This window comes from Vanacampus margaritifer, chromosome 2 (genome assembly GCF_051991255.1).
Source record: "Vanacampus margaritifer isolate UIUO_Vmar chromosome 2, RoL_Vmar_1.0, whole genome shotgun sequence".
Classification (NCBI taxonomy): Eukaryota; Metazoa; Chordata; class Actinopteri; order Syngnathiformes; family Syngnathidae; genus Vanacampus; species Vanacampus margaritifer.
The window spans coordinates 36,478,403-36,505,782 of NC_135433.1; the positions used below are offsets into that span (position 1 = coordinate 36,478,403).

The 27,380-nt window shown below is 39.9% G+C and overlaps 1 protein-coding gene across 5 annotated transcripts; it reads left to right on the forward strand.

Moving 5' to 3' along the window:
• On the forward strand, window positions 1–27,214 carry lpin2 (lipin 2). Of its 5 annotated transcripts, none has more exons than XM_077559532.1 (19): window positions 1–243; window positions 8,403–8,603; window positions 10,244–10,339; window positions 11,548–12,011; window positions 13,666–13,792; window positions 13,891–14,188; window positions 14,578–14,677; window positions 14,760–14,947; window positions 15,080–15,173; window positions 15,261–15,330; window positions 15,411–15,503; window positions 15,582–15,664; window positions 15,749–15,896; window positions 16,706–16,854; window positions 19,479–19,565; window positions 21,398–21,550; window positions 23,472–23,586; window positions 24,155–24,258; window positions 24,665–27,214. In XM_077559532.1, the coding sequence occupies exons 2-19, from the start codon at window positions 8,412–8,414 to the stop codon at window positions 24,807–24,809; spliced, it is 2,706 nt and encodes a 901-aa protein (XP_077415658.1). In that variant the 5' UTR covers window positions 1–243; window positions 8,403–8,411; the 3' UTR covers window positions 24,810–27,214. The 5 variants fall into 5 exon arrangements, with proteins under 5 accessions (XP_077415658.1, XP_077415660.1, XP_077415656.1 ...); XM_077559530.1 differs by lacking the exon at window positions 1–243 and adding an exon at window positions 6,833–7,094; XM_077559531.1 differs by lacking the exon at window positions 1–243 and adding an exon at window positions 6,833–7,094 and having other exon boundaries at window positions 11,551–12,011.
• Window positions 27,215–27,380: the final 166 nt, after the last annotated feature.

A 27,380-nucleotide genomic window follows, 5' to 3' on the forward strand; every position in this document is an offset into this window, starting at 1 on the left:
CACCACCGTCGTCATCGTCATCATCTGGAAGCTCCACTAGCAGGGGCACCTCTCCTCCCCCCTCGCCAGATGCCCAGCACGGTGGTCCCAGCCGCGGTCGCGTCAGCCAGTCGGGGAGGTTCAGGAGCCGGGAGGAGGGGGTGGAGAAGTAGTAGTAGTAGTAGTTCCAGCCACAGGGGCGAGGAAGACATGGAGGACGCGGGGACTCGTTGATAAACAAACCTCCGCTGAAGACAACAGAAGGTATAATAAATTGCTATCTTTTTTTGGTTTCGTTTTTAAGAGAAAAATGCCTTTTTAAGGCGGCGTTTGTCATTACCGTAGCAGCTAGCGGTAGTTAGCATCGAAGCTAACTGACATATTTTTCCCCCAGCTCCGAACGATTCAATTGATGACATTGATTCGGGGAATTTAGTTGTCAAATGAACGCGTTTATACTAGTAAAAGTCGCGTGTTGTGGGGGTTTAACGGAGGGCGTGTTTCGCTTATTACTGACATTTAACGATGAAGCTGACGTGAAGTCAACAGCAGCTAGCTGACGGACGACCACGGCTCCATTCATTTTGGGCTTCTTCCATTTCAACTTGCCTCACTTGTGTCTCAAACGTCCACCATTAGCCACCGCAAGAGATCCCCCCCCCCCCCCCCCTCACCTTGGCCCCTTGTTGTCCTTTCCCACAAAACCCGCCGTAACGTTCAAATACCGCGGTGACGTTCGTGAGCCACGTTATCTTTAATATGTTCACATACTAGCTTTATTCGCCTTTTTTAAAGTTGACATTTGTACAATATGAGGCGTATTTGTGCGAGGAGTCAATGGGAGGAATCTGATGCCTCGAAAGGGCCACATAACAAGTACGTGATAGCTTCTCATAGTGTGGTTCCCGTTTTGGATTTTGGACCTTTTTTTTTAGTGGCATTTCCCCTGTTATTCAAGCTGCCAGAATAGTAAGCAATGATGATGTGCGATACTGCACTAGTGCACTTACAGCAACCCATTGAGACAATACCAATTAGATACAGGGCAAGTATCGCTATCCAAAAACATTGAAATATTTATTATACTCACTATAATCCCTCAACGGGCAAAGGAGGGTGTGCCTTGCTCAAGGGCACCTGACAGTATAAGGCAGATTAGCATCACTCTAACAATTAGTTGCTGTTTTTTTTGTTTGAAGCAAGATATGAACCTTGACCCTCTGGTTTTAAATGAAAAAGAAAAATCAGTACAAAGAGTTACTGCTGTCATTTCAAACTCATTTTATAGTACTTGTTAAAAATAAATGTTTGACAGATAGTTTGATTAAAAAAAGAAATCACAATAAAATGTACCAAAACTACCAAGTCAGCTTCACGACCTGTAAAAATTACAAGTTCTACTCTTGCAAGTATGCGGACCTTTTCTCTTCTACATCTTGAGAAATTAACCACCCTGGTGTAATTCTCTCCTCACCTGCCTTTCGAACCACCAGTCGGTGGTCTATTTCTAGCCCTGCTGCAATGGCACCTTTATAGGATGTTACAGAAAGATTGCAAAAATATGTAGATCAGGGCAAACTGGACCCAAAGGTACCTGGATTAAACCAATACAAGCAAGAGATGTGAAGACATGAAAACTCCTGGATGGCCGAAATTTGAACCTAGGATCTCGTCACTGTAATGCAGATGTATTAACTAGTCCTCTGAGCTGTCTATATACAAAACTTTCAACTAAAAATACAGACATAGTGGCACCTTGAAATAGGAATGACCAAAGCGCTGAGTTTTTCAATTTAACAGCCGTCATTCGACTTTATTTTGGTGTAAGACAAACCTATGACTAAGACACTTATGTACAAAAGATCTGATATCATTTATTATAATGTAGATTAATTCATTGCCTGAGTTTGTTAAAAATACAAAAAAAAAACATTAAATCGTAATCACAATATTGATGAAAAAATGCAATTATATGACTTTCAAAAAAATATATTTGAATGGGTTATTAATTGTACTTTTGGCAAAAAAAAAAACACATCTTAGTCCAAAAAATTATAAATATAATTTGATCATAAGGATAAAAGGAGTGCAATTATACAGTGTTTTTTTTTGAGTGTGCCAGGACTGCAGCTGCGTCAACCTACAGAAAGGTTTTATCTTTTTTAAATTAAAATAACATACTTCAATAGTCCTACGGTTTTTCTTTTTTAAGACAAAAAAAAAATGCTTTGCCATGACAATTTAGTCATCGCCGTAACTAGTCAAGGTAAAGCACAATTTTTTTTTGCCTTAAAAAAGAAAAAACATAGGACAATATAGATTTGTAGACAAGATGAACTTTTTTAGCCAACATACTTAAATGTTCAGTAAAGTTTTACATCTATCCATGTTCTCTCGTACCAGCTACCTAGCGCAAAGCTAGATGGGCTTTATTTATTGATTGCTTAACAGTTTAATATCATGCTCATTAGCTGGCTATATAGTATGTTCCCAAACACAGGCAAACATTTCTGGGTGTCTGGTCTCAAACACACACCACTGTGCATGTCCATAAGTCACAAATATTACCATTCAAACATTCCTGTGACAGTTGTACACGCGACAATGTGCATTCGGTATTCATTTTTCATCAGTTCGAGTCATCACCCATTTGTGCACAAACCTACTTATGGGTGAAGTTCCATAATAAAATTCTAGTTAAATTTTTCAAAACAATGCATTTGTTCATCATTTTAAATTCTGTATATGAGAAGAGGACTTAATGCTAAAAATAACTGCATATCAAATCTCTATTGCAATACTAAGGAGAATAATTCTAAATATATTATTTTTCCAAAATCATCATCAGACCTAATCTCAAGGCACTATCTGTTTTGAAGGTTAACGTCATTGAAAAAAAAAAACTGATTGAAATTATATTGCAATGTTATGGGATCATCATTTACAAATAACCCATAATTCTGACTTTGAAGGTTTTGAGTTCAATGGAATATTCACCTACAGTCTATTTGACAAAACTGTTTCATTACACTAAGATCAAGGTTAGCATCGATGTTGTCAGTAAAAACTTTGGCAAACACTGAGTTAGTGGAGTTCAAGCTCAACTTGACATTCTCCCTCAGACATTTCATGCAAATGTGTCACAGGAGCATTACTGTTTCCTAATCAGTTAGTTACACAAGGCTAAGCCAGTCAAAATGTCGTAGTCAGCACGTAATAGCCAACATTTGGAAATGTGTTAAAGATATTTCTGTCACAGTGCGTGACCCAACTAGACTTCCCTGAATGAAGTAAGCAGCCTCATTTGAAGCAAAACAGACTGAATGTTGCTGTCCCTGCACTTTTGTCCAGTCAGAGTGCGCATTTCAGTGCACAACACAAGTGTTGTTTCTGATTTTATGTTAGTGCTTCTTGGTTGTTTTTTCCCCTGTTTCTGATACCGACCAATGTTTTGTTAACAAATGACTTTTACTTGGCTCTTCCGTGACCGGTGTTGCTTATGCTGCTATTTGTTTTATTTTGATAGGTTTCTACTTCCGGTGTTAATTGATTCCCATTCCCAGTGGTTTGACAAAATTCTCTGCTTGTATCAACTCGATGGTTAACAATTCACTTTGCTTTGGATTTTCTCTGGCTGGCTTTAAGCATCTGAGTCCATCTGTTTGTGCTTCTTCAGGTTTTTTTTGTGGTAAGTTTATACTTCCTTTTTAGTTCCATTTGACTTCATGGGGCTCTGAAATCAATATCGTATCAAAAACTTTTTGTCAACAGAGGGCTTTGATTTAGATCTTCTGACTGATGTGGTGCATTTATGTCCATCTCATTTTGCTGCTCTTTGTTGATAGGTTTTATCTACCTATTTTTTTTGTTCACATTCCTTTTGGCTCATTAAAACTCTTGGCTGGTGTCAAGCAACTGTTGGTCAACAAAGCACATTGATTCGGATCTTCTCTAACTGGAGTGTGCGCGTATGAGTAAATTATATTTTTTATTTTTGTAGGTCTTCCTGTTTGTGTCCCTGTTGACTTAATAGGACTCTCAGCTGCCTGGTACTGACAATTTTTTTGTCATCAGAGGACTTTGATTTGGATCTAACTGGTTTGTTGCATTTGAGGCCACCTGTTTAGGTTTTTTTTTATTTTAGTAGGTGTCTACTTCCTGGTTTTGTTATCTTAATCTCTTGTCATTCATTTGAAGTTGAATTGTGCTGAGGAAAGGAGCACGGAGTCAAGAAGATGGAGTCAGATTATGTTAGCAATGCATCTCATGCTGGCTGCCATGCACATGCCTATAATAAAAAGTTATTATTCTGTTAAATGTTTTAAATTGTGTTAATGGTTGCTTTCATACATATTTGTGTAACGGTTAATGTTTAAAAAATAACTTCCACTTTGTTTTTCATATCACTGTCAATGATATGAGAAGCGGTGTTGTCTGTCTGTGTCGCTCGATATTTCCATTCAGCGTACTTGCTGATGGTGTAACCTCAATCTCAAATGAGTGCAACGTGATCCTTGTGTGTTTTGCTTACGTCTCTTTTGTCAGCCTGCTAGGACAGATTGTTGTTGTCCCGCCATCAATAACCAATGGCGCTGTGGTACATGATCATCGTAGCACAGACAATAGTAATTTTGCTAGGATAAATATATGCCGTATGACTCAAGTGTTTTCTGATTTAGGCATTTAAAAAAAATACAAACAATAGGATTTGCTTATTTCTAGAAGGTTGTTTGTACTTGGTAAACAGTGGTGCCTTGAGATATGACGAGTGATTCAACTAACAAGTTTTTCATTTTGAAAAGCACCTTGAAATAAACAATTGCATATTACTGTGCAATCCCAATTTTTAGGAAAAAATAAATCACAATTACAATATTTTCCAAAATTGTTCAGCCATGATTTCGTGCTACGAGTGGTTTTGGAACAAATTAAAATTAATATCTCGGCACCAATGTATAAATGTAGGAAAACCCTGAAGTTGAACAATTGGAAAGCCACTTCAAACTTTTTTTTCGAGCCATATGAGCCGTATGTTTTGCTCTTTCTTTGCCAGTTGCTTGTACATGAAACTAGGGCTGCACCAATCACAATTTTTCGGCTGATCACCGATCCCCAATCTGGTAAAAAGTCTCGATTTTTTTTTCATAACAATCAACATATACCTTGAGTGTTCCAATCTTGTTTTATTCTAAAACATTGAACAATATCTTTCAAATAATGCAAACGGATTGTTTTAACTGCACATGAAGTAGTTCTTTCAAATGAAAATGAAAAGACATCCTCAGCAGAAGAGGACAGGGGCTGACTTTTTCAGACCTCTGAGGAAGGAGATGAGATTGGTGTAAAAGATCAGTTTATTTTTAAGGGATTGGCCATTCACAGATCCTGCAAAATTAAGGAAATCGGGGCCAATAAATCGGCTGGCCGGTCGATTGGTGCACCCCTACTTGAAACAAACTATTTCTTCCATAGAGGTAATGCCAAGAATCTGTTTGATGGTCAAACTTTTGCCTTCATATAACATTAAGTAACACAACATTTTAAATTCTACCCTGTGGAAACTGGTAATAGATGCAGCTGTATAATTTTAAACTAGAAACAAAACACTATCCACTCCTAATACTAAGTTTTAATACACAAGCGTAAATCGTTGTACACTCCATGTACAATAGTTGTGCATTTATTTCTGTTCATTATTTTTTGCTCTGGTACAGAATAGGGGTGTGAATGGCCTAGTACCTGGCGATTCGATCTGAATCAGTATTCATAGCTCATGATTTGATTTGATACCGATTAATCCCGATACAAATTTAATAGTCGATTATTGTGATTTTTAAATCAAATTTAGATAATACTAATCAGTAATCTTGTACATGTACACTGATTAGTATGAACATGTATTCATCTGAAACTTCAGGCTTATAACTGAACTACTGTATTTAATAAACAGGTTGCAATCTCTTTCATGTTTGAACAGCATTAAAATAAATAAAATATGAAGGCTTAATGTATCATTACTATAACATTCTTCCATTCTTAAAGTGTGAACCATAATCCTAAGTAAGATTTTTTTGTTGAATATTTTCATAATTTATGTTTAAACATTGATTCGGCTGCATATTGCATCGATACAAGAATTACGCGCTGTATATCGCGATGAATCGCCGAATCAATGTTTTTATTTTTTCACACCCCTAGTACTGAAGCACATTAAGTTTCCACTCAGAACGCATAAGAAAGCTTAACTGCCACACGGCTACTCTGCAAACAGAGTGCAGCTTGTCCTCTGGTTATACAGACTATTTCTATTCCCGTGGCTTCCAATGGGGGGAAAAAGGACTGAAAATATGAACAAATGGGGGGTCCTGGAACAGATTGTGTTCCACCTTAGAGGTTCCACTGCAGACGTCTTTCCTGCTGTGTGTAACTCGATATGAGATGAACAGTTGGGCTCATTTTAGCACACTGTACTGGTATGTAAATGGAATAATCGCCTTAGGGATTACGCCTTCTTACTCTCATGGTCCTGTATTTGCCTTCACATGTTTTGGATGTAAAATAATTAAGCGTAACCTCCAGCCATTGTACCAGTTTGTCCAATTGGCAGCAACAAAAAGCCATAAGCTACCCAGATAGTCACAATAACAAGCAGACGCAGCAATGGTCATATCGTTCATGTGACTGTGTGTACAAGAACGTCACACCACAGAGTACACTTTGTTATCAGGGGGAAAAACTGCGTAACGTGTGTCGCCTTATCAGCCGTCAGCACCTTACAGCTGTCATCTCATTGGCTCAATTCTGAGGATCCTGTCTACTGGTAGAGGGAAGAAAAAACAACACTACTCCATCAACCATGAATTATAAAGTTTATGACAGCATTTCACAAGAGTGCGATGAACCAATGAGGTGATAAGTCGGGAGATAAATAAAGAACACGTTCAGGATGTTTGATTTAAGTTATACAACACGCGCGTGGTGGTCATGGTGGAGTGTCATGAGGCCTTGTGGACACCATGAAGAGACAAAGAACTTCAGGAACCACCAGCACAGAGGACAACACTGACATCAGTGAGTTGGATGACTTCTCACCGCTTAAGTCCTCTTGGTCCTTGGTGAGTCAGTGTACGGCACATTTCCACCACAGGATGTTGACCTGGGAACCTGGAACTTTTAGAGGATTGGCGTGTTTGGACTAGAACTATTGGCTGAATTTACTTCCATGACCGAATGAAGGTTATTTTCCCCTTCAACAATCTTTTGCATACTCACTATCATTTGATTCGCCACCTACTGCCTAGCAGGTGGAATACATTTACTTCTACTGTTTGGACACTTTGCAAACAGTTGGCCCAAGGGCACTTTTTTAGCTCCAGAGACTACAAGAATCCAAGTACTGAACGTGAATGCTCCTGGATTGAAGTTGGCATTTGGCTAATATTTGGAAGGCAGCTCAGTAGACTCGTGGTTAGCACACTTAAAGCCTGTCTGAGACTGCTGTGCTGGGTGTGCATAATTTCCGTTGAATTTTCTGTCTCACAAGGCCTTTAGATGAATATTTTTAACGTTTGTTTGTTCATCTTGCGAGGCAAAAAAATAAAAAATCACTGTGTGCTTGCTAACTTGAGTTGTGTCCATTCAAAACGCATCCTCAGACCACATGATTTGAAGATGGCGCCCAATAAGCCGAGTTGTCAGTGGCTACATATTAGCCTAGCGGATAAAATGGTTGATATGTGGCCAAACATCGCCTCGTCCAGTATTATGAATGAAACTGAAGACACTGACAAAATGATGTTACTCTTCGTTTAGTGATGAGTCGTCATCCTACAATCTTGGAATACCTGCTAGTGGCACTCATTCCTGTTTTGAAATTGGAAGATTTTACATCATAAGCAGTAGGGCTGAAATGTGTCTTTGAGTAAAGTCGAGTAGTGCTTGTGTTTGTTGACTAATAAATGAGAAGAGGACCTTGACAAAATAATTAAATCACAATGTTGAGGTAAAAAAAAAAATCTCAAAATCGTTAAACCTTTCTCTTCATCATTAAATGAAACTTTTATACCAGTGCTTCTTTTCTATTATTCTATAAAGTTCGCCATCTTGTTTATTTGTGGGTTGCATTGCACTGTTCCACACATGCTTTTCATCTCCAAGCAGCTCCTTTCTCCCATGCCTAGTCTCTGAACTCTAAAGGTCAGCATTAGATGTAAACATTTCAGGTTATGTCAACAAAGGCAGTGGGGTGTACAAGCCCCACTAAACTAGACCGTGGCCTGACTCGCCGTCTTTGTTTGCTTACTTTTGCAACATCACATTGCAGTTAGGTATAAGTAGTCAGTTTGTAGTTCAGCAGATTTCCCTCTGGGCTTTTATTCCTTGTAAACCTGCCCGGCTCACTAGATGTTGCATTTTGATCGCAGGTGGACACCATGAACTACGTGGGTCAGCTGGCTGGCCAGGTGCTGGTCACCGTCAAGGAGCTGTACAAGGGCATCAACCAGGCCACGCTGTCTGGCTGCATCGATGTCGTGGTCGTCCGCCAGCGGGACGGCACCTACCAGTGTTCGCCCTTCCACGTGCGCTTCGGCAAGCTGGGTGTGCTGCGCTCCAAAGAGAAAGTGGTGAGTTCCCTTGACGGTTAAAGGTGTTTGCGCAAGATCACGTGGAGTTTTCTGTTTTATGGCAAGTCGTCAAACTTGATGAGCTCCAGCGCCAGATAACAACAACTACTCAAATCTCTTGACAATTTGATGTTGCCTAGAGCTACTGTATTTAGTATACCTGGTTCAAATTTGTTAGCCATCAGACGAAACCTTTAAGTCTAGAATGAGTTTGCTTTTAAAGGATCGCTGGAAATGGCCAAAATTACCCTAAGATAGACCCAACCTTTTGCCGTCCAATTGAAGAGCAGTTATTTGTTATAACAGGAATTAGCTGTGAATAGAACAAAACGGAACCGTGGATTTTGTGAACCATACCTGCTACCATGTAAAATTATAGGGTCAACTTTGCCCCCAATGCCACCTCACTTCGCCCCCAATTATGCTTTGGTGCTATGTGTGCAGAGCAGCAACATGTTTAAAGGTGGAAAAAAAATCTGGCTTTTGCGGCCTTTGTCTTCCCCTCTTTAGACATTTTTGTATGATTCACTCGCGGTAGCATTTTTCTTTTTTGGCCTAGAGGAATGGTCTGTGGGGTAGATAAGTGAGAGGCTGGTAAATTCTCAGCAGCTTCCTAGAATGCTGATGGACTCGTAGAAATGAATGAATGAGCCTTTGCCATGGCAACAAGCACTACAACTTGAATGCGTGGGCAGGAGAAGAAACTGCAGGGGGAAAAGGGCCGCCTGCGGCTGAGGGCTAGATTTGCAACTGTCTCACCAGAATAAAGTAAGACATGAGTGATTATAAAACATACTTACTCAACTTTGCAGTGATATTTTTACATTTTGTATTTAAGTATACACTCTAGTCCTTACTATATTGAATCAACTGTGGTGCAACTGCCTCCAGCCGGCTGTTGGAGACTACTTCTGATGCATGTGAGCTGTCACTTCTTGGCAGGATTAAAGAGGGCCCTCATTTATTCTGCCTCATTAGTTAGTTAGGCGTTAAACTCGGCCTTTATACCTTGCATTGCATAAATTCCTGCATAGGGCCCAGATAGTGGCAAATTAAATTGTGTGACTGCTGAGCGAGTCCCACTTTTGCAGCACGTTGATGTCGTGTTTAGCATGTCTGCTTCACAATCGGAAGGATGTGGCTAATCCAATCATGGTTTTGAATACTAAAATTTGGCTATGTTGTTGAAATGACATGAAATAATCACTTTTTTCTCATGCACACACTTTGACCTCTGCACCTGACCAACAGCAGCAAACACGCACTGTTTTATGACACCCAATAGAGCTGGGGGCTGCTTAAGTGCTTGGGGGAGCAATTTTGGGAATCTGTGTCTTGTTCAAGGACACCGCAGCTTTATGTCCGGGGATGGTCTTGAAATGACCGAGTTCCCCACAGTGGCAAGCGACGATCTTTAACAATTGGTCATGGCTGCCACGGTTGTTGTCCTTATGTTACAGGAGGTTGACCAGTCAAGGGTTTTACCCTCCTCTTAATTCAAAGTCAGCTGGGATGGACTCCATCTTACGTGTCAGTCCTATGAGGACAAATACTGACAAATACAAATGGCCGTATAATTCAGGTCTCTCATGTTGATTTATGATCATGATATTTTTGTGTATTCATTTTTTCTTGTCTAGATTGACATTGAAGTGAATGGCGAGCCTGTGGAGTTGCAAATGAAACTCGGCGACAATGGCGAGGCTTTTTTTGTTCAGGAAACCGAGCAGCAGAATGTAAGTATGACACAGTATGATTATTTTTCAAAATTCTATGTGACCAGTGTCCTTTTTCCTCCAATTGTGTGGCATCCAGTCTCACTGATGACAACAACCAACCTTGAGTCTGCAGGATGTGCTTGCTGTCAATCATTTTTGGCTGCAATATCCTCACAATATATCTGTGCAAAATATGGATATGTTTACAAATAGTTTGGTCACTTGAGTGGCCACCTACTGAGTTACTAAGTCAAAACAAACCCACTGGGCGGATATCTGCCCTTTCATAGAAGACAAGTAGAGCGGCACTGTAATTGTTCCTGGGTTCACAGATTAGTGTTAGTTTCTGATATGTGGCACATGCTGGAATGTTTGGCGTTGATGACTTGGCGACAGGGAAGTACATATATTTGGCATTGCCAGTTGTAGAGCTGCAACAATTAATCAGTCATTATTTTGACAATCAATAACTTGTTTAGTTACCATGTTTAATTTAAAATGGTCCAAATCCTTTGAATTTCAGCTTTTGAACAGAAAATATTCCGATTTCGGAAGTCCTCCATGAAAGCAGACTGATTTCATTTGTGTTTGTTCAAGACATTTCCAACCTTCTGCTTTTACTTTGAAAAACAACGATCAACATTTTTGCCTATTTCCTGACATGTCACATACAAGTAACTGAATCGTAGTTAATTTATGTTTGTGAATTTTTTGCCCTGTCAATTTAAAATACCTGTAATGACTAGTGTTTGGGGGGAAAAGGGATGGAAATTAAAACAAGTAAAAGAAAAAAAAAACTCGATCCAGGGACTAATCGACAAAATAATCAACAGTTTTACAGATTATTAAAATAATCGCTAGTTGCAGCCTTAGTCAGTTGTAGTCTGCTACAGTAAATTGACAAGGACAAGTGTGATTTGCCCACTCGATGACAAAGTACTGTCACCACAAGTGAAAATACAATTCATGCTTTTACTGTGTTTATGGGTTGTTGCCTTTTTTTTTCTTCACACTCTGAGCTAGTAGTAGCCACCCACTTCCCCCCTAGGTCGTCATGGTATAATGAGAGCTGTGCAGGGCTTTGACCCTGTAATAGAGGGGCCGGGGTGGCTCATATGCATAAGACAGGACTTTCTTGGTCTTTGGCGTAGCTGATGAAGTCATGTCACAATTATTAAAAAAAAACACAATACGTCTCTTAGATTTGTGCCTTGTCTGTCCTCCAGCAGATTGTCCCCGCCCACCTGGCTACATCCCCGATCCCGACAGAAAGCCACCTTTTCTGGATCTCAGAGGTGGAGCACCGGTCATCAAAAGACTTGGAAGATGACAACCCGGCTGACCAGGAAGACCCGCCTGATCCGCCGTCTCCCGCCAGCGTGTCTACGAAAAAGAAGAAAAAACGGCGGAAGAAGCACAAAGGAGAACCCCGCAGAGAAGAGCTGACTCCCCCCATGTCGGTCCCCCCCATGTTGGTCACCCCCACTGTTGCTGCTAACACACCCGCTGCTACGACCAACGAGGAGATGTTTGAGATGGACCTCAGCTCTGACGAGGACGCCTCAGTGCCTCACGTGTCCAGATCGCCTTCCGTGTCCACAATACGAGATGTTGACCCAAGACTTCCTGCAGCCAGGCATAACCTGGATGGTTACGCACTGTCTGATGGCGACTGGACAACAAATGACAGGTGGCTTTTTGGCTATTTGCAAGGATTTAATAGACAAGAATGTGCAGTAGTCTCTCACTAACAGTAGTGAAGTCACAATTCCTGTAAAAATGTTAATGTAAAACACATTCAATTGAAAACAATCAGATGAAAAACAGCAAGCATGGTGTAAACTGAATGTGCCTTCCTTTACTGCTGGACCTTTGTAAATATGCCACTGTGCAAATTATGTTGGGGGGGTTCTAACACAAGTGACATTTATTTTCTGAAAATATGCAACTGTTTTGAAAGTCAAAACTACAGTAAATATCTAATATAGCTAGTACAGTGGAACCTTGGAGTTTGAATGTCTCGGAACTTGTACAAATTGGACTTCAACCAAAAAATCTGCGCAAGCTAAGCCGAACGTACCTTGAAAACAGGCAGCCGAGCGGAGCCAAGCATTGCTGAATGCTCACGTAGTTGAGACGATGCGTTGCGCTTTTCCAGTCAGATCGTGAATACTCCCGGAGATGCTCCATACTCGCGAGTGCATTTTGATTTTTCCACGACAATTTTCTTCGCCATGGGCCCAAAGAAAGACAACAATGCCAGTGGCAGCAAAGAAAAACATACAGTGCTACGAACCACAGTGGAATTAGCAAGGAGATTATCGCGCCGTCGTAACTACCGTGACAACTTCTGTAAATACTGGCACAAGGACCCACCCTTAGCTGTTCAACAACGTGCCTGACGTTAAACAACGCACGCAAGGACCGCTTAGTAGTCTAACAATATGCCCAATGTAAAATACACAATCTCAGCACTGAACTAAAGCTAGCATTAACATAGCATTTATCGTCCACTGATGCCATCACACCACAGCAAAAAAGGTAAGATATTTTTTATTGTTTAAATGCTGTACTGTACTGTACTGTAAATGTAAAAAACATAAATAGAAATGAAAATAGGAATTTTCTGTTTTTGGAGCTTGGGAACGGATTAATTGCATTTACGTTATTTGCTATGAGAAAAAATGTTTTGAAGGTTGAACAATTCGGATTTTGAACACTTCGCAGGAACGAATTATGCTCAAACTCCGAGGTACCACTGTATAATATTTGAAAACTTCATTTGAACAACTTAAAGGCTATAGATATAAAACTTTTAATTTTAATTAAATTTTTAAAAAGTATGAACTGAATGCACCCTCTTGTGCCGCATAACCACATATTATGCTGCTGCGCAAACTAGTTCATTGTGCATCGTTCTATTTGTAACCATTTGTGTCAGCACCGTCGGAAACTGAGCCACTTTTTTACCTAGAAGTTCATATCCATTTGATACATGTCACTCAGGTTTAGTTACCATTAAGTAGCAGTTAGCAGATAACGTCCTGAAGTCCTTAAATAAGTTATGTGACAGCATACCAAGAAAAAAAAACAAAGTGACCATTTGAGAACTATAGATGAAGTAAAATCAACATGGTCTTGCAGCAAGTAGACACATGGCCAGAGCGTTTGCACTTGTCTGTGAACAATTAGTTCCACCTCCAACTCCCGATCATAATATGTATCCACACCCTTGCACAAGCGTTTGTACAAACAAAAGTGTCAATAAATGGCTAGACTTTAAGGAAACACCTAGAGTAAATAAACTGCTCCTTATTTATGTTTCTCTTTATCGTTACCTTCAGCCATGGCTTATCCCAAGCCTTTTCTCCAAGGAGTGACTCTGAACTGATGGTGAGGCCCTCGGAGACTTTGCTGCGAGCCGAGTCACACATGCAGTGGACTTGGGGAGAGTTTCCGGAAACAGCCCGGGTAAGAACACAATCTTGAAAATGATGTTTTGCATGCATATACTGTAGTGAGTGTTGAAATATGGTTTTCCTCCACCTCCTTGGTTCGCCAATATCTAGGTGACCAAAAGGGACAAAGCGGAGCTACTTAAAACGGTGACCATCACTCCTTCCGAGAGCACCCATTTCCGTGTTATCCTCAGCTCTGAGGCAATGGAGGACTACGGTGAAACGGATGACGGCGACCACCCTGTATGTGCCATCGTCAAGCCTGAGCCACGTACTCTCACAAACATCTCCACTACCATGTGTGAGAGTCCCGCCACTCTCACGGAGCCCACGGATGTTCTGCCGTACAACATGGTCACCTCCACTCCTGGCAACAACCAGCAAAGTGACTCACCCTCTAAGAAGAAAGGTAGGCTTGGTTTATTGTTCGGCATAAGTAGGGTTGGGCGATTAATTACTCAGGATTTTTTTTTGTACTGGTTTTGTAGCGCAAAGCGTGTCTTTGCTGACATTTACTGCTTGCATGAACATGGCTGCACACACAGAGGAGTTTTTGCTTTGCTGGGCTCAAAATTAAAATCAGTGTTGATGCCGTAGCGATTTGCTTGCTTGCTATGATGAGTGACTTTTCCAACCCCTTTTGACTATTTAGAAAAAAAGAAGCATTGCCATTTGATATTACTATAAGCAAAGGTGAAAAGTTGATTAAAATTGGAAACCCGATTTCTGTCAAATCAATTAATGCCAAATTGCTCAGCTCAAAGTAGTAAACTGGTGACAAATTCTTGTTGAATGCAGGTGTACCGAAGAGGAGCCATCATCAGGGTCCCGAGGACATCTACCTGGATGACCTAACTGCACTTGAGCCCGACGTAGCTGCCAGATACTTTCCCAAGAGGTTAGACGTCTGACAATGTTAAAAAATAAATAAATAAATAAATAGTAGTAGTACAACGTCATCTTACGTTCTCTTGCCGCAGCGAGGCAGAGGCAGCCGGCAAGCACTGGATAGAAACAGAGATTCGTTCAGGATCGCAGTCGCCACAGTCCGTCGGCAGCGCTGCGGCCGACAGCGGCACCGAGTGTCTGTCGGATTCAGCTAGCGACCTCCCGGACGTTACACTGTCGCTGTGCGGCGGCCTGACAGAGAATGCAGAGATATCCAAAGGTAATGGAAGTGCACATTAGCTACCTCTGGTTGTCATGGTTACAAAAACCATACTTGGGACACCCAGCAGTAGATGGGGTGGAGTGAGCAAAGCCTTAAAGAACTCCTGCAACTGTTCTTTTCTTTCTTCAGAAAAGTTCATGGAACACATTATCACCTACCACGAATTTGCTGAAAATCCAGCAATTATAGATAACCCCAACCTTGTTGTAAAGATAGGAAATAGGTAAGTATTCGTTAGTCTCCATGCTGAAATGAACACAACCTACTAATGCGGTAAATAACTGGTATTTAACTCTTTTGGTACTCATAGATATTATAACTGGACTCTTGCTGCTCCCTTGATTTTAAGTCTACAAGCATTTCAGAAGAATTTACCAAAGGTAAGTAAAAGTTATTACTGTGCACACAGTCTCTACTATTGCCAATGGCAGGAATTTGAACACTGCCTCTTATGATGCAGGCTACAGAGGAGGCCTGGGTAAAGGAAAAGATGCCAAAGAAGTCGGGCCGGTGGTGGTTCTGGCGAAAACGGGCAGACAGTGCAATCAAGCAGGTTTGTGTGGCGTTTGACAACATTTTTGTTTTAGTGTATATAAAGTAGCTTTATCGATGTATTTCCATTTTATTGCAGTCTGAGACTAAGCTTGAAACCAAGGAAGAGTCTCAGTCGGCGGATGAAGGACCTGCCATGACGCAAGAGAAACTCACCTTACTGTAAGTGCTAGTCTCTAATAACAAATCACATGCTGTCAGCATACATTTGTGGTTAATTTAATAAAGTAAATGTATCCTTTATAGGACTAAAAACACTGACTCGTCCAGCGATGAAGAAGGCAAGGAGGTGAGCGCTGTGTCATGTCAGGAGAGACACCATCTTAACGACAGTCAGCAGCATCTTGGCGCACATGCCTACAGGAAATCGCTACGCCTCTCTTCTGATCAGATCGTGAGTACGCTCATAAATGGTACTGATTTTACACTTGGTAAGCAACATGGTATGAGGGGTCGAAAATACAAGAAGCAACATCAAGCTACTTCTTTTGCCAGTTTGGAGCTTCATCTGCTGGCTGGAATTGGCACTTGCCCCATTCAATATTGTAAGCTGAAGTTGCTGGATGGGTTTATATGAGAGTAGCTTGATAGGTTGATAGATAGACTAATGGGGGGTCGGGGGATAGATAGATTGCTGTGACCTAATATTACATATTATATGTGATATAATATATAATATGATAAATAAATGATAAAATACATTTTGAAAAAGTACTGAAAAAAATAGAGAAAAGTTTGTTCTATTAATGCATTAAGTTATTTTTAAGAGCACAGCCTGTCGATATACTTTGCACATCGACATAATTTGCTCAGCATCACTTCAGAGATCCCACCACACAACGGAGAGTGAGTAACTTCTCAAGTCAAAACAGTCCCATCTTTGGAGGATAACGGCAGGCCATGGCTGAGTATTTTGCTGCCCTCAGTTGCACACTTGGTTCCACCTTTGTTCATGGTTTATTTCTTACTATTGCTGTTTATTTTTTCAACTTCTAAATGAACGAAGAGTAGGAAAAGCCAGACTGCTTGGCTGTTCTCTCGCACATTTCCACCACATCTGATTAATTAAACATGCTCACAGCTGATCACTGTAATCGACTACAAATTTATCATGATCACTATTAAGTCGCCTAGCCCTAATCTGAACACATTTTTAACATTAACTAGCGTCAGTTGTTTTTCACCATTTTTATGTCCTACCAGGCCAGTCTGAAACTGAAGGAAGGCCCCAATGATGTGACGTTCAGCATAACCACGCAATACCAAGGCACGTGCCGCTGTGAGGGCACCATCTATCTGTGGAACTGGGACGACAAAGTCATCATCTCCGACATTGACGGAACCATCACCAAGTAGGCCTCACAACAAGGCGTTGACATGCTCTCACAATAAATGTCCATGGGGGAAACCCCCCCAATAAAAATAAAATACAAATATCCAGTAGCCAAACAAATGTTTGCCAATCAGTGGGTCTGTGTGCTGAGCTGCAAATGAAGTGACTGAAAATAGAAATTCCAATTGACGCAATGATATGTGACACCCAGCAAAAGGATCCGCATGTCGGAAGGATGTTTAAAATAGAAGTGTGAAAATAAGCAATTATTAGACAGTATGCATCGTAACTAGGGAGTGTTTTTTATAAGTGATTTAAAGTGTTTTAAAAGCAACCCGGATTTCCTGCCTCAAACTAACCAAAAAAAGTCCACCATAATGAATGTATGAATGAATGACGCGCACGTCATAAAACGCCATCATACCTTAGAAGCACGTTGTCATCCGGATTACCGTGCTTTGCAATCCAGAGATCTACACTGTAGAACCATCATAACATTTTAATTTCCTTTATGTGTCCAAAAGCATTTTGAGACATAACATCCATGATGTTACCAATAAACTTATTTGTCACAGGCCACACTAAATTACAAAAAACCTTATAATTCACACAAAATTAGTAAAGTAATTTCTGGCCTATAAGGCGCACCTGACTATAAAATGTGCTAGCTAATTTTGGGGAATACGTGAGTTTGTTACACATATAAGCCGCACCTGACTGTAAGCCGCAGGTGTTTTAATGTTACCACACTGGATTCCCGCTACTTTCTTTTCCATAATGAGGGCGCAAATTGTTTCGCTCTCATTCTGTCTCTTCAACTGTATTTGGGCTCACTTGGTTTGTTTTGCTCTGCCTGACGCTCTTGCGCTTCCTTTATAGTGCAATCTTGTGATCTGATGGATAAGCCGCACCTTTGTATTAGCCGCAGGGTCGAATGCAAGTGAAAAAGCAGCGGCTTATAGTCCAGAAATTACTGTAAGTCTAATTTCCCACTGCAGTATTATGACCTCATTTAAACAAGAAAATACAGGAGCAACAATAAAATAACCAAACTTTGGCTGATGCATCAGAAGCTGAATTGTAAGATGAATGTGATCTTCAAAGTTGAGGCTGATTTCATCTGTTGAGAGGTAAAACCTCCAAAACTTTTAAAGGGTTCAAATCTCGGACGATGACCTTGCCTGCGATTGGAATTAACTTTCCACTGACATTTTTACAGCTCCTGAAAATTTCAGGTTCATATCTTTTTCCTAAGGTACTGGTTGCTATGGACATTTGAAAGATACAAGCACCAAAACTTTAAATCCCCTTTTCTTAAAACTAGGGATTTCAACCTTCAAACATTAAAACTGCTGTAACTTTGTCAATTTTTGAGGTACATTAATCTATTATATATATATTTTAAAGGGAATTAAGTGCAGAATTTAATATATCAATATCTCAATTTAGATTTATTTATTTTTGGCACATGAGGACCCATATCCGGTCACATATGGTTTATTGGAGGAAAATAAACTACAACATATTTCCCCAGTGGCTACGAGGTATATCTAGCGATAGAACATGGACATTTTCTTTCTGCTAAATCTGGTGCAAGCATCTGTGCATGTCTTTTGATGCTGATTAATGTATTAGGAAAACATCTACAATATAGCGTTACAAAGTACAGTCAACCTTTTATGTTGTATCTACGATACACAATTGAGCTCATAAGTTTACTTAACCTCTGTGTTGGGGTATGTAAACTTATGTGGACAACTGTATATCACCATTCACCACTATTTGGCAGACATATAATTGGTCTGATGCAGGTTTTGGATGTGTCCCTGCTCCAACGCACCTCTTCCAATGAACAGGATCATTATCAGGTTTATGCAGAGCTTGCTTATGAGATTCAGGTGTGTTGGAGAAGAGAAACATCCAAAACCTGCAGGACTTTGGCCCTCGAGGACTGAGTTTGGACTCCACTGGCCTAGAGTATAAGTTGTGCTCATAAGTTTGCATACCCTTAGGATGTGTAAACTTATGACTACAACTTTATAACGTTATATTGCACAACTCTATTATGAACTAATGTTCCCACGTACAAAGGTTTATGATTGTCTATTCTCTGCAAGCTTCTGTTTAATTGAGAATGGGATGACATGACAAGAGCCCACACATAATAAAATAAGGCTCTTTCACTCTAGTTACTTTTTAGATGAAGGCAATTATACGCCAAGATGTTTTGATGCATTTTCTAGCGTAACGAAATTGCTCTCGACATGTTTACCACCCTCAAAATAGCACATATTGTCTAATTGTAATATGATTTCTCTTTACGCATTTGTCTTTTAATTAGCTTAAAGCTCACCTTTGACGTACCAATGATGTCGTCTTCCATTTCCTCGATAATTCGCTCGGGGAGGGCGCATAGTTGGCCCGCACATCAAACGAGCCAGATTGACTACAGTTTATTATCTGGCATGACCCCGCAAGAGACTCGTGACATGTGGCTTCCGTTCACAAGGCTTTATAATGAGCTCATTTGCATTTGAGACGCTTCGGCCTTTTCCACGCGCAACTAATCTTACTTTATACAAGAACACTGCATTATGTTCTCTCTCTCTGATGGCCGCTTCACTTAGGTTCTGTCGCTTCCAGGTCCGACGTGTTTGGACAGATCCTGCCACAGCTTGGGAAGGACTGGACCCACCAGGGGATCGCCAAGCTTTATCACTCAGTAGCTGAGTAAGTACTGTTCTATAATTTCACCCCACTGAATGATATACAGAACCTTCTCCTGTTTGTTCAAATAATGCTAATTTTTAGATTGTATTTCCCTCTTAATTTATAACCCCCATCTTTCTCTCTACACATTTTTTGAATATTTAGTGGTAGCATATTATTTTAAACTTTATACATAACCTATCCTGTCTAAAAACTCACTAAATCAAATTGTTTTAAGAGTTTTGACTGTAAAAATAGTGAGTGTGTATGATCCAGATACCTAACCTTATGTATGATTCTCATTGCCCTTTTTTTGTAAAGTTATTAATGAACTGATTGAACTTGTAATTATTATTCCAATTTTCAACTCAGTAACTAAAATATGTCAGAATTATGGAAGTACAAAATGTGGAGCGAATTGTAATCAAATATTTGACTTTATTCAATACTGCAATGCTTTTTGATAATTTGGTAAGTATGTGTTTAATGTGTGGCTTCCAACTAATTTTTTCATCTATTATGACACCCAAAACTTTATTTTTTTGAACCTCAAAAAATATTATGGTTAATTGTGTCAAAAGCTTTCTTGATATCAATAAATATTCCAATAGAATACGTTCAATGATCAATAGCACCTGGTATTTCTATAATCGCTTCTGTAATTGCCAGTGATGTCGATCTGAAACCAAACTGGCTGTCAGAGTAATTTGTGCTTTTCTATAAATGCATCCAAACGATTATTAAACAGTTTTTCTAGTATTTTTGAAAGTTGGGAAATAAGGAAATAGGTCTGTAATTAGTGAGGTGGTGATTGTTCCTAGTTTTGTACAGTGGAATGGCTTTGGTTATTTAAATTTTTGGTGGGAACGTACGAGTTTGGAATGATAAATTACAAATATATGTTAATGGTTTTGAAATTTATTCAATTACTTCTTTCACTATTGTCATATCATATCATTATAATCAGTTGACTTTTTGTTTTTAAAACTTCTAACAGTATCCAATATCCAAACAAAAAAGGGTTGCTTGAACAGATTTTGAACTGAATTTTTTTACACAATTTAAAAGAGTTCCCAGATGTCTTGATAAAAAGATTCTGACATTTTCTGTCACAATGCACAAAAAAGAAAGAATAACAGAACACTTAAAGGGATACTTGACTCATTGAGCTATTTTCAACAATAAGATGATAACATTTTGTCTATAATTAATGTGATAACTTCATTATTTTTCATTAACTATCAATACCTTTAAAAACTACTTTTACCAATTGCTGTCGACTGAAGATGACATAACCTGTGCTCGGGAAACAGGTAACGGCTAATCATGGCTCAGTTTGCTGACCAAACCCAGAAAACAGGTGAGCCGTGATTGGTCATTAACAATTTCCTCAGCACAGGTGCTTTCATCCTACCTTCCTTTTTGCCTTCTTTCATTCCTTTCCTACTGTACATTCAGACACACTTATTTTACATCCCACGTTCCTTTGCTTAAGACCTCTTTTGTTCCTTCATCACTCGTCCAATACTACTTTTTACTGTACAATCCACAATTTCTTTGCCATTTTTCACTTTTTTAAAAAGTGTGCTTGCATTTTTGCCCACTCTTTATGTAAATAGAAAGGCTTACATCAGCTTTGTTTTATAGTTTGCAAACCAATTGATTTTTAGCGTGATTCATCCATCCATTTCCTGGGCTGGAATTTGGACACTGCCTGTTAAAAAAATAAAATAAAAGACACTCTGCTCTTTGTAAAGAATTTGTTTCACTTTTGGAACGCTTGGATATATACGATTATTCTATTCTATTCTAAGCGGTTTTCAATGTCTTCTCTTTTCCCCCATTATTGGCAGGAATGGCTACAAGTTCTTGTACTGCTCAGCTCGCGCCATCGGCATGGCGGACATGACGAGGGGCTACCTGCAGTGGGTCAACGACGATGGCACCATCCTGCCCCGCGGGCCCCTCATGCTGTCACCCAGCAGCCTCTTCTCGGCCTTCCACAGGTAAACTGCACACGCACACACAAATCCCTCCAGTCTAATCTATCAAATCATGTGGTAGCCATTCTGTGGTCCAGTTTGTTTACTTAGACAAATAAATGTCTCTCTTTCTTACACACCTCCTCTTTTTCTTACCAGGAATAAAAAAGTAGCTTATTATGTCATTGCAACATTGTGTTTAATTGATTATTTGAGATCCGTTGCTAACCAAAATAGCAGCAATTGAAACATTTGCATTCCAGTCGACTCTACTATGTGGTTACTCCCAATGTTGTGTCAGTCCATGTCTGTGTTATTGTATCCATATTGTTTCGTTGTAAACTCTGCTTTCACTTGTTGTCATTTGTATTATAACCCCTATCATTGCTGAATACAGTGAAACCCCTTCAACTCGCAGGGGACCAGGAACAAGCCCTGCTGCAAATTTATTTCGCTATGTGAAAATCCCTGAGTAATTGACACCCACACACAGACATTTAATTATTTATAGATACCGCAAGAATACGGCAAAAGCACTTTCATTGTAGAGAAAGCTCTGAGGGCAGCCTAAAATCTCCTATTCTCAGTTTAACATACAGTATGTGCTGGCCACCAGATGGCACCAAATAGACATGGCTTGAGATTTTCAGCAGAGGATAGTTTCCCAACAAAAAGCAGTAGTGACTTTGTGAATGGCGTACCACACAAATTTGTCATCCGAGGTATAAATGTATGCAATAAAGGCCTCCCCCAAGTCATGCCTTTCTTTAATCATTGATTGAATGTATTTATTTGCATAAATATTGTCGGGGGTGGTTGGGTTGTGTCTACAAATAGTCACCATTTTCATAAAAATGTTATTACATTATGCTGGCGTCGGGCCGAAACCTTTTCAGGAGAAAACAAAACAAAACTACTGTTTGTTTAACCATTAACATTGCACCATCAGAGAGAGCAAGCCATTTTCAATACTTTAGATTGGTCAATAACACCCACACATGTGGAGTGGACTGACCAACAGAATGGATAAAAAAAAAGAAGAAATTTACCAAATTGTGACTTATGAGGTTTCAGCCTGACTCCAGCGACTAGTACATGTCATTTTAAGACAGATCTCAAACCTAATATTAAAAAACCTAATAAAAAAAATAATCTCAGCAATATTAAACAAAACACAAAATATGGAAAAACATCCTCAAACTAATTCATGAAAAGCTCTCGTCAAAAGAATTATTGCTACTGTAGCCTGTTTCGCCTTTGCGTGGTCTGGCAGAAAATCACGGACTAAATTACAGTATGTACTTCATTGGGAGACCTGTATTGTAGGAAGAACGGTATTTTCCAGGATGGAAGATTCTCTCTTCTCTTCCATCAGTTGACGATAATATGGTAAGCCTTATGTGCCAAGACCATTTTTAAGATTATTTGGTGTTGACTGTGACACAATTCAGATTTTGTTTGGCTCCCCAGTGGCACAATTGGGACCTGCGTCAAAGCAGGAAAACAAAACAAAACAAGGAATTGGATGTGCTACTAGACCGACTGTAAATACAGTCAAGGTGTGTCTCACGCCTCATCACTGCCTTTTGTGTATGTAGACTGGAGCCACTAAGATTTGGATGACTGCTGCTGTTTGATTTTTCACACAGGAAGTGCCAAAACCCTTTGGCATCCTGTGTTGACATTTCTCCCATATGTACCATGTGTTGTGCTCAACGGAGCTCTATATTATAGAGCATTTTCACTTTAATTACACTGAACGGGAGCGGGCGTTGTCTGCTGTATTTTCTGCTGCTGCTTTGTCGTCCGCTCGTAACCACAGCAACTCCATCTGTCATCATAGCCCTTCATTGTTTTCGTACCAGGCACGAGGAAATTCTTGCTCCATGTCATGCCTGTCCAACGTAAGTCAGGCTATAATCATCCCCGTCTTCTGTTTCTTCAGAGAGGTCATCGAGAAGAAACCGGAGATCTTCAAGATTGAATGCCTGACGGACATCAAGAACCTGTTCCAGCACAACAAGCAGCCGTTCCACGCTGCCTTCGGCAACCGAGCCAACGTGAGTCTTCAGTAGACATGACGCAAACACACCACGTCATGTGATCTAATGCAGAGAACATCTCGAGCCGCACCAACACAAGCAGATGACTGCAACTCTCCCAAGAAAATGTGACATGCTCGCTAAACATTTCGTTCTGGTATATCTGAAAACTCGTTGCTAATATGACGACGGGTGTTATATAATCAAGTATGAGCTAATTTCAAGTATGTTTACACTCTTTATTGTGAGTTTAGGAAAATCCTACAGGACTTGAACTGCTAGGGCAAACACACCGATTTTTGACATGTTAACTAATTTTAAAATCAGGGGTGGGCAAGTTCGGTCCTCGAGAGCCACTATCCAGCCTGTTTTCCATGTTTCTCACCACTAACACATGTGATTCATGATCAGGATCGTTATCAGGCTTCTGCAAAGCTTGTTGATGAGCTGATCATTAGATTCAGCTGCGCTGAAGGAGGGAGACATTGAAAACAGGCTAGATAGGGGCTCTCGAGGACCGAACTTGGCCACCCCTGGTCTACAGTATAATGCAAAATCGCAACTTTGGTTCATGTTGTCCGAGTAGGACGTGTTTGCCTACAAGGAGGTGGGAGTTCCCGTTTGCCGGATCTTCACGGTGAACCCCAAGGGAGAGCTGATCCAGGAACAGACCAAGGGCAACAAGTCCTCGTACGTACATCAGCCAGCTCTTCTTGTTCCTTCTTATGTAAAAAAAATAAATAAAATTAATTCACAATTTATTTATTTATTTATTGTCACCCAAAAAATCACAAATGATTTTATTAGATTTTTAGTTATTTTTATTTTTATAATAATAATAATTATTATTATTTTTAATGTGGGGAGGCCTGAACTGATTTAGAGCATTTCCATTCATTTCAATGGGTCAAGATTTGCTAGTGTTTTGAGTTGCTAGCTTTTAAATCGTATCAGGGCACCACTGTATTTTCATTAATGCCACAGTTGGTTGGTGGGTAGCCTCTCAAGACGCAACTTTTTTTTGTATGTAAGCAATTCAAAAGTCAAATTTTTCGTCACATGTTCCCTTTTTAAGATGAACTATTGTTTTGTCCAGTTACTGCAGGCTGAGTGAGCTGGTGGAGCACGTATTCCCGCTGCTGAGCAAGGAGCAGAACGAAGCTTTTGCGATGCCCGAGTTCAGCTCGTTCTGCTTCTGGAGGCAGCCTATCGCCACCGTGGACCCCGCCGACCTGCTCTGAAAGTCACTCAGGTACTCTCGCTCTTTTGCAACACGGAGAGGACCAAGAAGATGCGTACCGCACTTAAGTATGGCCTGGAGGATCAGAAGACTTTTTTTTTTGCGGCAGTTGGCACCGCAAATCAGACACCTGAAGGATGCTCGCTTTTGCCAAAGCAAACGCCGCCTTACATGCACTTCTGGACCTGCTTAATGGCCGCCGAGGTTGCAGTACAGCAAGAATGAGTCACGCTCAATATTGAAGGTCATGTCTCTCACTCTCAACATGAAGCAGCTACTCCTCACACGGAATCTTCTCACTCAAAAGATGAAAGGACAATAGTATTATACAACGCTCTATTTATGACGCTCAAAAGCCACCTCTGCTGAGTCATTGTTGTTATTTATGATGATAAGTGTTATGTTTAAGTTATTCCTGATGGTGATGCCTTTTGCCTTGTCTGAAGAGGTCCTTTACGGCCACGTGGTTGGACGACATTAGCACTAAATGCTAACAGTAAGCCTTTTTACTTTGCTTTGTTTGAAGTCAGTCATTGTACACGTTTCATACGATACATGCTAATTCCTCTCTCAGCACATGTACACAACTGTTCGATTGTATTTCAAAAACAAATCGTTTTTGAAAGAAAAGCTGTAGAAGTAGACATACAACCCTGGAAAGAACTAAGAGACATCTGCAAGCTTGAAGAACGATAAGAAAAATACAAGACCTGTTTGCTCGTCACAATCATAAATTATAAATACAGAAAATTACCAACAATTCAGTTTCTTTGTATCTCAATGAAGATTTGCTGGTATGGCGGTGGGCTCTTCATTTTTTTCAGAGCTGTAAAAAAAAAAAAAGCATACCATTCAAAAGTTCAGGGTCTTATAGACATTTCTGTCAACTGTCATTTATTAAAAAAAGCAGTTTTTAAATCAGACAAATTGAATTAATTAGAAATGGAGTCCAGACATTAAAGTTGTTAAAAACAGTGCTTAAAAAAAGAGGGCCTTTCAAAGTAACAACCAAACTTTTGAATGGTAATGTGTACAGTATAAATATTTTCTATATACAGTGAAAGTATGTAAAGAAGGATTTTGACAGAAGTACAAAGGAGTAGCGTTACTTAATGATCCAAACTCACTTGCACTTAAAGCTGCACCTCACACAAAGCCGCTAGAGCGTTTCAATTTGGCTTCTTCTCCACAACAAAGCATCTTAAATGACATTTAATACAAACATGCCGTGTATTTGGATGCTAATAAGCACACACGTGACGCTAACTAGCATTCAAGCTAACCTGTAGAGCAGGGGTTGGGTGATTTACAAGATAAGGCAAAAAAAGAAAGAAAAAAAACCCTCAATGGAAGTATTATAAAAAGCACACAAAAAACACCCCCCACAAAAGAGAAAAAAAATTGGAGTCTACTAGAATTACAAGAACTACTTGCCGCTTTCACACAGACAGCCTGTGAAATGATTGCATCAGAGCCCTAACAGAAGATCGGAAAATGTTTACGCCGATAAGCTAATAGCTAGTCACACAAATGTACAACTCACTGAAATGATATGTTGCCCTACGCACAGCTGTTGTGGCTTCCCATGTTGAGATCATTAAATGTGTCACAGCCATTTCCTTGATACAATATAGGAAGAGGGCAACTGTATTGATCAACTTTAACTCCCTTATCCCTCAATTGCTTTTGGCGCAAGGTCCCGCCTCTGTTACAGCCCTTATGCTACCTCCATTGGGTGGAAAATGCCACTTGTACGAATCAGCGACATTCAAAGCAGTTTTTTTGTTTTTTGTTTTTGCTTATCTTGTTAAAACATCGTGAGGCGGATGTGCACAGAAAGTGTTTGTGTATGTTTCTGATTGAGGACCGACCGTGACAATGAATTGGAATGGGGAAAAACGCAGGACTTTAAGCACAAACGATGCTAACGACTGCATGGTCAGTATCAGTTGTTGTGATTGCATCAACGGTTGATTCCTGTGTTTGAACTCTGGCTAGCCATAAATAATTAAATAAATCCATTCTTTCTATGAAAGTGAAGCATCATGTGTGGACAGCGCACACCGTCCCGCCTGCATCACACACGCCGTCGTTATATTGTACAACAAACCTACAAATAAAAAGATCCCGTTTTTAGGGTGGGTGGATTACTCTGTTGCCTTTTGCTTTTTGTTCTTTTTTGTCATTTCTTCTGAAGTGAATGATGCTAGCTTACGTGTGTGTCCCATCCACACGGAGCAACCACATAGTGTTCGTTTGTATATCCAAATGTGGCTTAAAGAATCTTTCAATGAACAAATGATAAAGAGGAAGTACATTTAAGGGAAAGAAGAAAATAGGCCTACTGACGCAAACAGATTGTGGCTGTTACGGTCTTGTTTGTATTCAATAAAGTTTCTAACTGAACATGTTTGCGTTTGGGCTCTATTTTGTCTTGTTCAGAATCAAATTACTATATTAAGCTTATAATTTAGGACCGTAATATGCTTGTGGTTTGGTTGCATGTGCAAATTATAATTTAAAACCGCGAGATTGGTCCATTTGATCAATTAAGTATGAGTTTGTCAGGATC

Bases quoted from the DNA above. Each gene is read 5' to 3' on its own strand.
- lpin2 (XM_077559530.1), top strand. From the start codon at position 6,996: ATGAAGAGACAAAGAACTTCAGGAACCACCAGCACAGAGGACAACACT. The intron at 10,340-11,547 runs GTAAGTATGACA...TCTGTCCTCCAG, and splicing joins AGGAAACCGAGCAGCAGAAT to CAGATTGTCCCCGCCCACCT. The intron at 19,566-21,397 runs GTAAGTACTGTT...CATTATTGGCAG, and splicing joins CTTTATCACTCAGTAGCTGA to GAATGGCTACAAGTTCTTGT.